The 17,287-nt window shown below is 30.5% G+C and overlaps 1 protein-coding gene across 1 annotated transcript; it reads right to left on the reverse strand.

Annotated features, from left to right (window-relative positions):
- Positions 1 to 6,219: 6,219 nt before the first annotated feature.
- LOC11416022 (NAC domain-containing protein 87) lies at positions 6,220 to 8,749 on the reverse strand. The gene is made up of 3 exons (XM_003618955.4): positions 8,359 to 8,749; positions 7,866 to 8,149; positions 6,220 to 7,295 (listed from the first exon to the last, which is right to left on the reverse strand). Exons 1-3 carry the CDS (start codon positions 8,549 to 8,551, stop codon positions 6,633 to 6,635), a joined length of 1,140 nt encoding a protein of 379 aa, XP_003619003.1. The 5' UTR covers positions 8,552 to 8,749; the 3' UTR covers positions 6,220 to 6,632.
- Between the last annotated feature and the right edge of the window lie 8,538 nt (positions 8,750 to 17,287).

The following is a 17,287-nucleotide window of genomic DNA, read 5'->3' on the forward strand; positions in this document are numbered from 1 at the left end:
CGAACTAAAACTAAAAAGTTGAAGTTAACTGTTCTATCTACCCCTCAAGTATGTTTCTCAACCCTGAAAAATAAACCGATTGGGAGTTACATCCTGGTAAAGAAACAACGATCAGATAATAACCCCCAATTGATTTTGTAATTGGGAGTTACGATTTGATAAATTCGAGAGGCTGAGCAACTTGAGGGGTGGATATAGCAATCAACAAAATTGAAGTAAATATATTAGGTTGAGTTGAGTTGTGAGATGGTTTGGACTGGCCCATATTGCAAACGGCCCTAATAGTGTGGAAGGATTATAATAGGACTTTTTTTACTATTAATTTTCTCACCCTATCAGCTTCTCATACACCCTATTTTTCTTACAAAAATGTCTATGAAATTTCAGATTATATAATCCAAAATATGCTAATACATAAGCAGCAATACTAAGTTTCAAATATCACTTTTAAAAACAACAAAAAAAAAAAAGTAAAAAAAAAAATGATAAAACATGTCTAAAAAAATAAAAAATACCACCAAAAAAATTCTTAAAATAAAATAAAATTAATGCATTTTTTTTGGATTTTTTTAGAATATGAAAAATAAAAAATGGGTCTAAAAATCGGGAAGTTTCGGAACAATCTGACCAAGTAGCCTAAAAATTGGATTTTTGACTGAGAACAACTTACAATAACCTAAAATAGAAGAATGATAGTTAGGAAGATTAATATGGTCCTTAAATTGACTATCCATATTGTTCTGATTATATAATCCGAACTGTTTTTTCCCTGAATAAGGGTGTTTAGGGGGTGTTCGGATTCTATAATCCAAAAAAAAATAAGGAACGTGCCCTATTTTTTTAGATTTTCGAATTATAAAATTCAAATTTGTGAAAAACTCATTTTCCACCCATAATAAAGAAAAGACTCAATTCGAATTATAAAATCTAAAAACCACACAAACATTTTAAAATAAAAATAAAAGAAATAGGACGCACGAAAAATAAGTAGGATAGAAAAAAAGTAATAGTATTATAATATATCCATCAGCCCATAGAACTTCTGGAAATCTAATTTTATTAAAATAGTAAATATGACATGTATGATGAGGTTATGGCTATATTGATATCGTTTTCAATGGGACACTCATGAAAATATTTGATGGAAGCTCATCATTGGTTGGTGAGCCACCAACACCACCCTTCACCCCATATTTTCATGCAACAAATCAGGATTTTCGGATTCATAAACAAGCATAGTTACATAAGCACTATGATCATTTTCCATTTTCTCCCACCCCTAACCTCTTTATAGATGGATACCTATTTTTCTCTTTCTTTTCTCAAATCATTTTCACTACCTTTCCAATTTCTCACTCCTTAAATCTCATGAAATAAAGGTTATAAAAAAAGACACCTAGATCGATTAGTGTAATATTAAAACAAAAGAAGTCTAAGAAGTCACCAAACCACCACATATATAAAAAAAAAAAAAACCATAATAATCTTTGGACACACATACATGATACACCTCTCGAAAAGGAAATAAATGATATGATTGATGAAATATGTTGATGGTGCGATAAAAAAAAAGATAAAATAAGATGTTGAAATTTAATCACTTAAAAGCGATAACGATCGCCCCTTAAGTGAGTTAAAATGACAAAATGCATAGACAAAAAATATATTATGGCGCAAGTTCAGATGTTCAATGTCTCTATTCTTCATCATTCGTGTGTGCATTTTGCCACTAAATTATTTAGGGTTAAATATTTTTTTTTAGCTTTCGCACCAGTTTTCGACCCACCAATGGTGAGCGACTAATCTAACTCGTGCGTAGAGACATGCGCACTGGCCAAGCGTTGTTCCCCTTGAGGATCGAACCCGGTATTCCCCGGATACGTTCTTGGAAGGAGCTCCTTGCTACTGGAGCCCAAGCAACATGGTTTGATTAAATATGTTTTAAGTCCTTATAAAATCACGAGTTTTCAAATTTAGTTCCTATAAAATTTTAATGGTAATTTTAGTCATCAACAATATTGTAATTTGTAAGAATGGTCCTTATTTTGAATTTTTTTTACAAAAACTGAATACCAGTCCTTCAAAATAGTCTTTATTTCTGTAAAAAAAAATTAGAGACTAAACTTAAAAGCTTAGAATTTTGTAGGGACTAAAAATATATTTAATTCAATTATTTAAAATAAAAAATTATAAAAGGGGAAGTTAAGTTCTTAACAAGCATAAAAGCACAATGAAAGCTTTGCTTAGAATGGAAAGGAATGTGCATTTATCACATTTTCAATTTCATCAAATCAAAACCCAAAAACTCCATAGTCACAAGATCAATGATGTACCTTTCTTTTCTTCCAATATATCCGATATAGCATGCCTTACCCGTACACTTACTTTATATTTCCATTATCTTATCCAATTTATATGATATATATCAAACATCTTTTTACCTTTTAAATTCTTCCTTAATTTGTTCCTTTCTTTCTTTAGTTCACACACTCACATGTATTTCTAGTTTTGATCTCTTCTCATGTTCTTATCTCTTCTTTTAACTTTTCCTCAAATAATGGCCTAATTGACACAAACACAAAAATATAGACAAAATAAGAGATAAAACAAAAAGAAAAAGATAAACTCACACATTTATTTGCATACATAGTCATAGAAATTATTGATGTATAGCTTGAGCAAGGTACATTCATACCTTCAAGACATGTACATATTTACGATTTTGTGTGTTATGTGTATGAAACATGTGTATTTTGTATAAATGTTGGAAATGAGATGTTTAACTGATTAAAAATGTTGGAACTATGCTTTCTTATGTGTTGATACTCCAAACAAAATTAAGGAAAAGAGTCCCGATTAATATGGAATTTAGTTGAAAAGTATATAAAATGCAGCCAAAAATTGTTATGTACATCCCATTATAGAAAAACGGTTAACTAGGCTATTGTTCCGAGTGGTAAGAGATTTAGACCCTTTAAGCATGTGGCTAAGTCGTTTGGGCTCTAGTGGTAAAGAGCTCCTTCCAAGGACAAACCTGGGAAATACCGGGTTCGATTCCCAGGGAGAATAACGTTTGGGCAATGTGCATGCCTCTACACCGGTGCGAAAGCAAAAAAAAATAAATGTTTGGTTCATGACTCATGCATATGGAAAAAATTTGGTTGAGAGGGGAGAACAGACCTTGTGTCACCCACAGATTCCTAACGGAGATTAATCACCGTTAAATAATGGATAAAACTTCGTACCAATATCAAGATAACAAAAAAAACTTGATAAATAAGGACTAATTTAGCAAACAAATTAATAAGTCAAATCGATTGCTAAATTAATCACTAATATTACCGGCTAATGATTTATTGACATTTCATAAATCGGTCTTTAAATCATCCACGTTGTTATTTAATGATCAATTTAGCAATCTATTAAAAAATTTGATCGTTAAATAAGTCGATATAAAAACCAAAATAATTCGGTCACTAAATCAATCGTTAAATAGAATATTTTTAATACCGGCCAAATAATAAGCCAAAATTCTATCAAAATAATTTGAGACATTCAGTTATTGTTAAATTTGTTTTTAGTCCTTACAAAATAAAAAAAATAAAAAAAAATCAAGTTTAGTCCCTATAAAATTTTAATAGTAATTTTTGTTTCAGAAAAAAATTTAATTTTTTATCCTCCATAATTTAGTAGTTTGTAAGAATAGTCCCTATATTGAAAATATTTAAAAGAAAATATACACTTTTAGTCCTCCAAAATAGTCCCTATAAAATGCAAATAAGGACTAAAAATAAATAATTTTTCTGTAGAGACTAAACTTAAAAGCTTGTAATTTTGTAAGAACTAAAAACAAATTTAATTCATTTTTTTAATCACTTAAATTCATGATCACTTGATCATAAGAAAGTGATTCAAGAAAAGAAGAAAGGAAACACCCATGATTTAATGCAAAACAGCTTGAATTGTGAAGTATTTGGGTAGGTAGTAGAGTGTAGGCATGTGACTACTATAAGTTTCTTTGGATATAAGATTCATATAAACGGCAGTCAAGAAATTAATACACCATTGTTGTTGGCATTTCGTCACTATAAGTTTCTTTTTTCTCAAATAGAAAATTTAATGTCGTCACAAAAAACAGTTTGTTATTGTACTCCTTCTCAAATACATACAAAGTATTGGATTGAAAATCAAACCATTTATATCCACGAACTAAACTCAATAGTGTTGGTTGTGAGGAGTGTGTTAAAGAGTCTCACATCAGATAAAAAATGGCTTGGATATTTGTTTGTGGAGTTGTGATACCATCTTGGAAATCGTGGTCGGGATTTAACATATCCTTACAAAACCGGTTTGTGAGGTGACGATTGCCTCCACTTAAAAACATTTCGTCAGACCATCTCTTATCGATGTGAGACTCTTTAACACACTCTCTTCGTGAACATAAATGGTGATAATCCGATAACGAAAACATGATAATATGTGGTCTAATAGTTCTTAGAGACGTTCTGATACCATTTTAATAATTGTGGTGAGACCTTGTGGATTATCAGGGTCATTTTCCCAAAGAATCATTGTATTAACACACAAAAATATTGCACTCCTTCCATTTTATGATTATGGAAATTCACTGTTAAGAGGCATCTTTTCTGCACATATTCAGGAAGTTCTTCACGTGCTTTGTTCACTTGCTTAACTAGCACTGACTCATTTCGTTGAATTTTGTTCTTGATTTTAAAAAGCACTCTTTAGTCTTATGGTAATTATTTATTCTATTTGCAATTAATGCTACTTTGTATGCATGGAAATTGCAGTATGAATTTGGTTCCAGCTCTTTGAGGATGTTTGAAAAAACTGACGTAGAAAAAAAATAATAATGAACACAATCAAAACACAAGCAACTTGGGAAAATTTAAAACTGAAGAAAAAAATCATGATTGTTGTGTCTAATGACAACAAGATAATAACATTGCTAAAATTGTTACAACATATCGATAACCCTAATATACTCACTCTTTAAAATAAATACCTAATTTGAAGTATTTTCGAATGGTGCATTTTATAACGAAGAATTATAACTATATATAATTATAATCAGAGGCACTTCATTCATTAACATGTATATTTTCAATCAACACATCAAACATGTAAAGGGGAATCTTGACGCAACAAGTAAAGTTGTTGTCAGATGACCTTCAATCACGTGTTTATATTTTGGAAACAACTTCTTATATAAAAAACAACACTAAATGAGGGGACCATTTCCCTCTGTGTATGTAGGAGCTTCGATGCATCTGACTTTTCTGTTTTTTTTTTTTTTTAACACATCAAGCATGTAAGATGCCTACAAATACTAGCAAATTCATAGAGTGGTTTTCTCTTAGTCTTTTTTTGTACATAAGTCTCCATGTGAGAGACTATTTGATGAGTTTAATGTTAACGATTAATGTATCTCAAGTTTTTATTTTTTGACTAAATTATCTCAAATTTTCCTATGAACTAAATCTTTATAATCTTAGTGTTTTTACCATTTTCATATAATTAACCTATTCTTATAAGATATCTCCTCATATATATATATGGGGTATGTTAGAACACACCTTCTAGAATACACTCACTTATTTTTTAGAAGGAGTATTTTAGCAAATGAAATAACTAAAAGGTTGTTAAATACACCCTAATGTGTAGCTTTGCTAAAACACTCCCACATAAAAACTAGCGGGTGTGTTCTAGCATACCCTATATATATATATATATATATATATATATATATATATGATTGAAGCGTATCTTGCGGGGTACTTGAAACATAGAAAGGGCAACAATAGTCATGCCTTGGTGGGAGGCACTACCTGGATAGCCACAGTCTTTATTAAATTCTAAAGTTGAAAAAACTAATGCTAAATTTTCCTTGGGAATTAATGCTTCCCACTCTATTGGTGAGATGTCACACATAGATATATTCCACAAATCATAAAATACTATATAATAACTGATTTGTTTTATAAAGAAAAATTTAGTTTATGATCATCTTAATTTATACAAGGTAAGATAAAACTATGATCTTAATTCAGTCATCCCTATAAATCTCAATTGATATGTAGGTCCAAAATTACTCTAGAGGTTTTTTTTCTAGAGAAAATTACTCTAATGTGTTTGAAATAGCAATAATAAAAAAATTAATATACATTGTACCCAAAAAAAATATGTATACAATACAAGTACTTAAAACTATACTAATATATTCTTATATTACAAACAAACCTTGAATTAATTACACAAAAGCAGATGTTAATAAAAATACATATAAGAAAATGAATTAATAAAACAGACCCACAACTAACTAATATAAACATAAGGAAAATGCACAAGAGCATAATCCAATCCCTCTCCTAATTGTTATATATATGATCCATGAATTAAAAAAAAAAAAAAAAACTATGTAACTATTAAAATACCTTGATGACCATAAATCTATACAATATATGCATAACCAAGAACTAATTCTAAAATCTAAGGGATTTTTTTTGGTTTTTTTGAGAGAAAATCTAAGAAGTTATAGGATATATAATAATGAAATTGATATGATAAAAACCATGCTTTCTCTCTTGATATCATGTGTCTTCTCTTGAACATTAACTCTTCAATAGCCATTCCCATGATTCAAGATTTGAGAGGGGACCAATTGATGAAGGTCCCTCAAGTTCTTCATACAATGTTGCATTCCTTCCAATTTCCTGCTTTGAGACCACAGATGATGTTTCATTGTTTATGTCATTGCTCAAACATGTGTCTTGTGAAATGCTCACCATAGAATTGTTGGTAGAGAATTGCTCCATCTTGCACTCTTTATTTTCCAATCCATAAATGTAACCATTGTTATTATTCCCTTGATTCATGTAAGAATAATTTGATAACATGTTCTCATTCAAGGGTGTGTTTGGAATTTGGATTTGAGGTTGAAGTTGATGTGATGAAGATGAGCTACTTTGCATTAATGGACCATTGAAATTCCCTTGGTTGGTAGCATGATAATTATTTGTGAGATTAATTTCATTGTTCATTAAGTAGCTTGGAAAACAATAACCATTTGATGATGAAGGTGATGAATTGATTCCTTTGAAGTCATGATCATCAATGGTATTGTTGCTAAAAGGAGGATCCACAAGAGGTGGGAGTGAAGAAAAATCCAATAAATCATCACCTATTGAGTTCATCCTTAAAAGATTGGAAAATGAAGTAGTCTTTTTAACTTCAATGTTGTTCTTGATGAAAATCTTTGACACAACCCAATCATCCTACAATAATATATCATATCAATATCATGCATTTCCAAGAAAGAAAGAAAGAAAAAGTGTAAGGTAGAATCTTTGACAATTGAACTCTATAGAAAGCAAAAGGTGTGATGAAGGGAGAAAGGACCACATGAGAAAGAAACTCATATAACATCACAAAAGTCACTTTATAAAAAAGCTGAAACAAAATTATAGAAAAACTTAGATAAAAAGAACTCATAATTTTGGTCGGATTTTAAATTACAGTTGCAGTCGAACTGAAAATTTTGTCGTAATTCTTAATTTAAATTTTGTCGTAATTCGTGATATTTTAAAAAATTGCGGATAAATAAAAATGATGAAGCGAAAATTATGATCGTTTGCAATTCAAGTACAATGGATCGATCACAAGTAATGTCTCTCTAATTCATCTAATTTGCAAGAATGATTAAACATTTTCAACTAATGTACTAACCTCAATAAAACATTACATTAATTTTTATATTGAAATTAAAAACTATTGAAAAGCTTGATCTTTTCCTTTTCTAAATCAATAGAAAATGGTAACAAAATGAAATAAAATTAAGAGGGTACCTTTGCATCACTAGGAAGGTTGCAAGTTGATAATTGTCCATCCAATCTAAATTCATGCATGACCCAATTGGTTTTCTCTCCTCTTGGAGCTCTACCTTTATAGAACACAAGAGTTTTCTTCATACCAACAAGTTGGTTACTTTTCCCTTTGTAGATCTCTTTATCTTTTCCAGTTGCTTTCCAATAGCCTGATTCAGTTGCTCTATTAGTTCTTGTTCCAGTTGGATACTTCCTATCTCTTTGACAAAAGAAATACCATTCTTTCTCTCTCATCTTAGCTTTCTCTGCAAAATATCATATTCATATTGTTAAAAAATTATGAACAAACAATCATATGTAACGAACTCCAGATTATCAGAACTTTTTATCCGGATAATCGGAGCTCCAGATTATCAGAACCCTTTATTCCGGATAATCGGAAAGTTAAGATCAAAACATAATAATCATAATTTCATATAAACAAATGAAAACTAAAAAAGAAAATAATACTTACTTGGTAAATCCCAAGGCTCACACCTATTCAAATCAGCTTCACCAATTGCAATTGCACTAAAATTACTATTCAATACCTTTTTAAGCAAATAAAAAGTAATGATTTCATCATCATTAGGGTGGAATCTGAAACCAGCAGGTAAATCAAGAGGTTCATCACTTTTGTTCACCACAATAGGTTCTTGTTCTTCCATGATGGATAATGAAAAAAAACTATATAGTATATATATAATATGGTTTTGATTATGAGGGTTGAATTATATATTATACCAAGATAGTATATGTATATATATGTGAGAAATTTGGTATAAATAAAAAAGATGAGAATCTTATATGAAAGAGGCAATGAAATTTCGAAGAAATAAAGAAAAGAAATGTGAAGAATATTGGAAGGGAAGGTTTAAAGAAAGGAGAAAGAAGAAAGATATGATGTGTTTAAATAGAGGAGAGAGCTTATGTTATGTGTGTAAACAGCTCACATATAGATACGTGCTGTGGAAGACACTTATTGGTGAAGCCTAATTAGAAAATTTGCTTTAATAAAATAATTAAATATTATCATAAACAAAGGGGAAAAAAAGACAAGATATAATATAATTAATATAAGAAAAAAAAGATTATGCATGTAAAAAAATATAACTAACAGAAAAAAAAAATATAATATATTTTTTGTGAAAGGAAAATTTAAACATTTTTTGTTTATGGTGTTAACCCTAGAGGTTATTAGGGGAAATGATAATATGGAGTTTAAAAGAAAGAATTGTTCTACCAACACATTGAACTCTGGCTTCAACATTTTTTCTTAGGAATTTTTTTTGTCGGGTAGATAGACGAAATGACAAAGTCATTATAATCTCACACACATAAGTGGAGGTACCGGGGTTTAAACTCCGGTCATGGCATCCAACCTAACAATTTCGACATTTTGTCTGTTGAACTAGGACTTAGGAATTGTGAACATCCTTAGGCAACTTTAACTTAACTATTTAAGAATAATTGTTTGATTAAATTTTGATATTTTTTAAATACTTGTATTTGAATCGTATTGTATGTCCTATCTTCGTGGCATTTGATATATCTACTTGCTTGAAAATGGATATGACAAAACCGTCTTTTTTTCAAATAAAATTAAAATTAAAATACTTAAACTAAAGTTTATTGTAAAATAAATAAATAGAAAATTTCTGCACCAAAACAAAAATGGAAAGTTTGTATAGTGTGGACCCTCTTTCTTCTTCTTTTTTATGGGTTGTGGACCCCTTTCTAAGGAATGATCAAGCACCCTGGATTAATGAAGTCATTATATTTTAAATATAAAATGATCGATCAAATCTAATATTATAAACCATTAAAACTCTAATTTTTTTATTATTTTTTAACAAGCAAAATGAGATCTATTATTACCCAAACAAAGAATATTACCCACCACAAAAAGTATAAGGATACAAGTCAAGAGTACAACAAGTTAATTACAAAACCATAACAAATATCAAAGGAACTAACAAAAAGAACAAACTAAGTGTCAAAACCCAAATACATAATAGGATTAAACCATCAATGATGAAGAACAAAAGCTAAATTTAGATTTTTCCCTTTCAACCACTAAAATGGTAACAACTTTATTTTATCGAACCAATGAGATATCGTCTCCTCCTTTTGTCGAAAATAGCGGCAATTCCTTTCTTTTCAAATAACTCATACACAAGCTAGCCAAATAATATATAAAGAAGACAACTGATTTTGGAGAAGCCTCCTAAATTACCGAAATATAAAAGTTGATAAGACACATGTAACGTGCTCACTACGTGAATTCCTAGTCAGTGTTTTACTGAACCAAACACTCCCATAAAAGTTACATCCCAAAAACAGATGATCAATGTTTTCCTCCACTCAGCAGTCACTAACACACATATTGGAATTGGAGTGAATGATTCCACGCCTCACCAGATTATCTTTTGTAGGATTCTAATTCCTTAATAAAAGAAATACTTTTAGCAGAACTGTTTTGTTCAAAATAATATCATTATGTTCGACTCGAACGGTTGGCTCCATTGTAGTCAAAATATATATTCTACACACCACTGACGGTATAACCTTTGTCTAACGCAAGATGTTATCGCCACCTACGATCCACACTAACTTGCAAAGAAATGATATGTAATAGGTCACTATTTTCCCCCACATGCTCCTCCTCCCCAAGCAAATCATCGACGTCGCCAATTCCAAGCATTTCGCTACCCCCAATCTAACTCAATCTGTCACTGACAACAGTCGAGTCTTAGGAAGATCAAACAAACGACTATACCTATCGCACAAAGAACCCCCTCCAACCATGCATCAAACTTAAAGAACGTTCTTACCAACTTAAAGAACCCCCTCGAACCTTATATATATGATACATTGTTCTTACCAACTGAGTTAAGCTCACGAGGACTGTTGGAATCGTGTGTGTCTATTGAAAAGCTAGGATTATTCATTTCAAAAAAAATATAACAAAAAAGCGAGAAAAGTTTTAATACTTTTTAATACGTTTATTAAAAAAAAACTTCTAAATACGTGTATTTCAATCGTATTGTATGTCCTATATGCGTGGCATTTTTTCATTATTTTCTGTATCTACCTTTTTTTTTTTTTTTTTTTTTAATAATATATCTACCTATTTCAAAATGGGATATCAACGAAACCGTCTTTTTCCACATAAAATTTTTATCTTGTGGACCCTCTTTCCAACGGCAAATAGAGCACCCTGGATTAACTGAGGTCGTTGTATTTTTAAATATAAAAATAATTTTTTATATAAGTTAGATATTCATGTACATTTACACACACAAAAAAAAATAAAAAAATAACCAAGGGGACATACTAATTAGAGGTGTCAAATGGGCCGGTTTAAGCCGGGGCCAAGAGGCCCGACTATAGAAATGGGTCAGTCTGGTCCAACCCGTTTATGATTGGGCCGTGAATTATAGAGTCCAGCCTGACCCGTTTATGTTTTATTTTTAAAATTTATTCCCTCTTTTTTATGTATTTTCTTATGTATTAATTAGTTACTCACCAATATTTTTTTGCTAAAATATGATTGGATGGACATAAAAATATAAATAACTTTTACATTAACATTGAATAATAATTAAACTCTAGATTATTCTTTCAATTAAATCAAATTAATAATTTATAAACTTTAAAATTTTAAAACTGTAAGCTAAATTCATCCATATTTATTAAGTTTATTTATTTAAATATTTTTTTGTTAATAAAATTTAAATTAGTTGATAATTTTTTAAAAAAATATGTTGTTTTTTAACAAAAATAAAATGAAATATGGGCTAATGGTCCGGCCCAAAGTCCAGTTGGCCAGCCCTGCCCGGCCCAACTTTTGTATGACCCAAATGGGATTGGGCCGAAAAAACCCCGGTGTATTTTTGTGCTAGTTTTTTAGGCCCGACCCGGCCCAAAAATATAGACCAATGGGTCGGCCCATGAGTCCGACCCATTTTTAACAGCTCTAATACTAATAACTTAATAGAAGAAAAAAGATAAGAAAAATAAATATATAAATGTAAAAAAAAGATTGATATTACTCATTTTACGACTAACTTAGTAGATATCGAGTATAATTATATATCATTTTTTACTCACTTTTTCGGTTAAAAAATTGAAAACAATGAAGTAAAATACTTCTTTTCGTCCCTGTAATATTAGCGAATTCCGGTTTTAGTCCCTGAAAAAAAATATTAGATTATATCCCTGTAATTTCATATTCTTACACTTTTGCTCCCTCATTTCACCACGTCAGCAGTATCTGCATACATGGCACGTAAAATAAGGGGCTAAAAATTGGAGTAATCTGAAATTACATGAACCAAAAGTGGGAGGAATCTGAAATTACAAGGACGTAATTTATGCAGATTCTGCTGACGTGATGAAAGGAAGGACCAAAAGTGAAAGAATCTGAAATTACAGGGACATAATTTAATTTTTTTTTTTACAGAATCCAAAATCGAAATTCATTAATATTATAGAGATGAAAAGAGGTATTTACCCAAGTAAATAAGATGATGACATAATAGACTTGTACAATATTTTTATGAGGGGAATAGTCTTATAAATCATAAATTTAAACAAAAATACATGATATATTCAAAAAAGTATCTTAAAAAAAAAAAAATTCAAATTTTTTGAAACCAAAGATATACCCTTTTTACTTTCTTTTCTATTGTATTTCACTATTTCCCATTCTTTCTCTTTCTTACCTCATTCTCTTACACTCTCACATGTATAGTGAGAGAATTATTATTCTATTTTTGAAATAGATACATCTTTATCCACTAGGTTCAATTCAACCTAACTGACAAAGATTTTCGTAGTAAGTTTCCCTCACACATTTTCTACTACCCCTCACGAACTTTCTGTTCATAACTAACTTTGAATAAAACAACAGAATATATACTTTTAGCAAAAAAAACTGTTTTCTATTTTTGTATTTTGGAAATTATGTAGGAAATATCCTTTTGATAAGAGATAAGTGAAACAGAATATATACTTATTTCATACATTATATCCTACTAATACTTAGTTATGGGAGCTAATTTGAAATTTGGATGGATATATCATCAACGAACACGAAATTTGGCTTGAGATTTAAGAGTGTGTTCCTCTTTGAAGTTTCATGTTCGATTCTCTTGGGTGCCAATTTAGGTGGGCTAATCATCAATGAACACCAATTCAGATGACTGCCATGCTTTGCAATTTAGCTCTTTGTGCGGATTTTCCTAAAAATAACGATTTTAATGCATATCGTTTGATTGACGTTTGATTAGGTTATTTGAAAAGAAAGGGATTCTCGTTTTTTTCCGGAAAAAGAAGAAAGTTTGATAAGATTGATTCACAAAGTTAAATTTAAATGTTTTGGTGGATGAAAGCAAAAAGTTTTGCTTTTATTTATGATATTAATCAGCGGTGGTCAAATCCATTAGTGAATAGAGTGATCGTAGTTTTTGCTTGTCTAATTTACTAGGTGCTTTTTAAGGTATATGTATATCCAATTTTTTTAATAATGGTATATATGTGAAAAAAGTATTCATCAAAATAATAGAAAGTTCTATTTGGATCGATGTGTTTATCTACTAGTAGCAAAATACCTTAAAAACTTTAAATAGGTTCTATTTCAATTACTTTAAAAAGATTGTTAGGAGAACTCTCTTTTCAACACACTCTCTGTCAATGATGGTTGGAATCAGCATGTGCACCAAACTGTATCAAGTAATAAAGTAGTAAGTTATCGTTTTCAAATAGATTATTTAGGTTATTTGAAAAAAAACGAATTCTCATTTTTTCAGAAAAAGAAGAAAGCTTGATAAGATTGATTGACAAAGTTAAGTTTAAATGGTTTTGGTGGATGAAAGCAAAATGTTTTGCTTTTATTTACAATATTAATCACAGGTGAGCAAATCCATTAGGGTATAGAGTGATTGTAATTTTTGCTTGTATAATTTATTAGGTGTTTTTTAAGGTACACATAAATCCGGTTTTTTTAATAATGGTATTCATGTGAAAAAAGTATTCATCAAAATAATATAAAGTTCTATTTGGATTGATGTGTTTATCTACTAGTAGCAAAATCCCTTAAAAACTTTAAATAGGTTCTATTTTAATTACTTTAAAAAATTGTTAGGAGAACTCTCTTTTCAACACACTTTCTGCCATTCATGGTTGAAATCGACAAATGAACCAAACTGTATCAAGTAATAAAGTAGTAAGTTATCATTTTCATAGGGATTGTTTAGGTTATTTAAAAAAAAAATGAATTCTCATTTTTTTGGAAAAAGAAGAAAGTTTGATAAGATTGATTGACAAAGTTAAGTTTACATTGTTTTGGTGGACGAAAGCAAAAAATCTAACATTTATTTACGATATTAATCGGCGGTGGACAAATCCACTACTGTATATAGGGTGATTGTAATTTTTGCTCGTTTGATTTGCTAAAAAATGAAGGACAGAACAGAACAACTCTAGTTGTTCAGTGTTTAATTTGTAAAACTGTTTCAGGTACAGGACAAACTAGAGGCAAGGGACAGGACAAAAACTCATATTTTTGTCCCTCACCAAACCACAACACAACTTTTTGTCTCACGTACAAGTTGTCTAAAATACCAAAATAACATTTTGTCCCCAAAAAATCGTATAAAACAAAAAATTACTCAATCCCATAAAAAATTTGTTCTGTGCTGTTCTACCTTGTGTTGTAATGTTCTATCTTGTACTGTTCTGTCCGGTACTTACTGTTTTGCAAACTAGGCACTTTTTAAGGTATACGTAAATCCAATTTTTTTATAAGGGAAATGTTAACCAGTGCCCTCATGACAACAGTTAAGGATGCAAATATAGTAGTATTGCATTGGAACTTGTACATTCAACTCCTCAAAAGTCTAAAAAAAATAGTATTTTCAACTTAAAACTTTCTTTTTTTGGTTTCCTTAACCATTGCCCTAAGGGCACCGATTAACATGACCCTTTTTATAATGGTATACATGTGAAAAAAGTATTCATCAAAATAATATAAAGTTCTAGTAGCAAAAACAGTTGTGAGATTTTTCGGAAAGGCCATTAATGTATGAGCTTATCTCAAGATTTTTTAAGACAAAGAGTCATTTATCGTTCAAATTGTTGACATGGTGAAACTTCATTCATGGTGGAGGTTAAAAGTATACATGCAAGAGGAGCTAGGGGCCTAGCAGACGGGCAAGTTTAAAAGCATAAGGTAGAGAGGACATCTATCTTGCCAAAAGGTAGTTTAGGAGAGATGGGAGATTATAAGAGCGAGATGAAAGCATAAAAGGATCGGGAGAGGGGGGAAAAGGGGTCACTTGGAAAAACATTAAAAAAAAAAAACACACACACACACACACACACATCACCCTTGACTGAAACAATACCACCAATTATAGGAACGACTGTACTTCTTGCAAGTACAAATTCAATATCAACGGCATAACTTGACTTGAATTTCATGACAATGCGCTTCGTACCAAATGTTTTGTTTGGTTTAGTTTAAATTATTTAGTTAATCGAACCAGCCGATCCTACGAATACATTAAAAAAAAAAAAACAATTGACCTAATTAAGAATGATATTGGATTTTTGTATAAATTAATTTTAAAAAATCATTTATATTCTTGTTTTAATAACTTAAATATTTGTACGTGAAAAGAAATCAAGTAAAAAGATTAATCTGCTAACATATTTTTCTTATATAATGTTAATGTGTACTTGAACGAAGTATAATAGCTCTAACCCTGACTGCGGTGTGCTTTTTCAGAGTCAGAGTGATAGGTAGTGAATTTAGGTCACGAGGTTTCCCAAGGCATATGTTGGGTATTTATAGGCGGAAACCCTAGAAGAAGTCGGAGCGGGTTTCCCCCGCGCCTCCTAGGCAGGTCCGCTCTAGCCACGTTCTCGTCGCCTAGATTTCCAGCCCACACCCTCAAGAGCAAAGACTGGGTCGGAACGTGACTTGGACCCTAGAACTTCGGATAGATGGGCCTTGAGGCCGCTTGTTAGGGCCATGTGCTTCGTCTTAAGTTTTAATGGACCCATATGATTCTAGGACACGCCGCCACGTGGCGGGCACGTGGGTGGCTAGAGCATTTACAACTGGGTGGGACCTGGGGTTAGTTTCTTAGCGGTACACAACTCCCAAAGCACGAGGCTTGAAGAGGTGAAGTGATTAAGTAAGGTATCTTTAATGCCTACATTAAGTGACTAATTCTTGAGTTGGCAGTACATAATGATATGTTAAAATTACAACTCGAAAAAATTTGGTAAGCTTGGTCTAAGCATGGAAGGTCCATTAGTTGGGTCGTGACATTTCATTCTAAACCAAATTATGTTTTTTATTAGAAAAATCCCAAATGATGTTTCACAGGTTGAGACAGTTGGCTATTAATCAGACAAATGACAATACTAAAGTATAGTATTAAGTATATTGCCTTTTGAACAAGAAAGCTTGTTTTCTTCTTAATCAATGCTCACCGTCCAAATTTAGAAAAACTTACTTTTGACAATACTCATTTTCCATTTTTATCACTTCAGCAGCAATATATCCCAAAATAGCACATACTTTTGACACCAAATCAGAATATAATTTTATCTTTATTTTTAATTCTATGTATATGATCGAATATACTTCTATCTATAGGTATCTTTAATTAATATAATTTAATTTTCTCTGAACAATTCAAACTTCAAACAAGACCAATACCTAACTATATGAACCTGTGCCTAATTAGTGTTTATTATATTTATCCTATCTACTTTGGGTCAAAAATTTTTTTGTCCTATCTACTTACCTTAATTAGTGAAATCCAATAATTAAAGAGTGTTTGAGTTATTCAATTGATCTGAGTCAAGAGTTAAAAATGTTGAAGGAAAGTACTACTGTAACATTAAACATCCAAAAATATAAATAATGATATCCAATTTGGACCAATCAGAAAGTACAAAATGAAACATCGTTCTCATTTCTAAGGTTAATCATACTATAGTTAAGGAACTTTGTTTGGTAAAACAAATTAAGAGGATTAACATTGGTCATGCATATTTTAATGGTTAATTAATGTATCTAAAAGTCATGATATGCCACCTTATAGATTTAGTGCATCATTCATATCTATCCGTGCGTGCATGAGACGTGAGTGGAAATAATACTATTTAGTATTAAATCATGAAGAAAAAGTCTAGGACCAAAATCACTAATCATGTTGATAATATATATATAGATTTAAGAAAAGAGAGATAGAGGAAGATATATTTATATGTAACTCATGATAGTTACTTTTATTTATAAAACAATCAGTTTTCAAGTCAGTTAATGAGTATAAAATTATTATATAAAGCTTATCATAATTATCAATATCTTTGAAGGTTAATTT

This window comes from Medicago truncatula, chromosome 6 (genome assembly GCF_003473485.1).
Source record: "Medicago truncatula cultivar Jemalong A17 chromosome 6, MtrunA17r5.0-ANR, whole genome shotgun sequence".
In the NCBI taxonomy this organism is placed as follows: Eukaryota; Viridiplantae; Streptophyta; class Magnoliopsida; order Fabales; family Fabaceae; genus Medicago; species Medicago truncatula.

What these genes read in the sequence shown, in the direction of transcription:
- LOC11416022 (XM_003618955.4), bottom strand. Translation starts at nt 8,551, where the DNA reads ATGGAAGAACAAGAACCTATTGTGGTGAACAAAAGTGATGAACCTCTT. An exon ending in TGAGCCTTGGGATTTACCAA is followed by an intron (nt 8,150 to 8,358) that starts GTAAGTATTATT and finishes GATATTTTGCAG; the next exon opens with AGAAAGCTAAGATGAGAGAG. An exon ending in ACCTTCCTAGTGATGCAAAG is followed by an intron (nt 7,296 to 7,865) that starts GTACCCTCTTAA and finishes ATATTATTGTAG; the next exon opens with GATGATTGGGTTGTGTCAAA.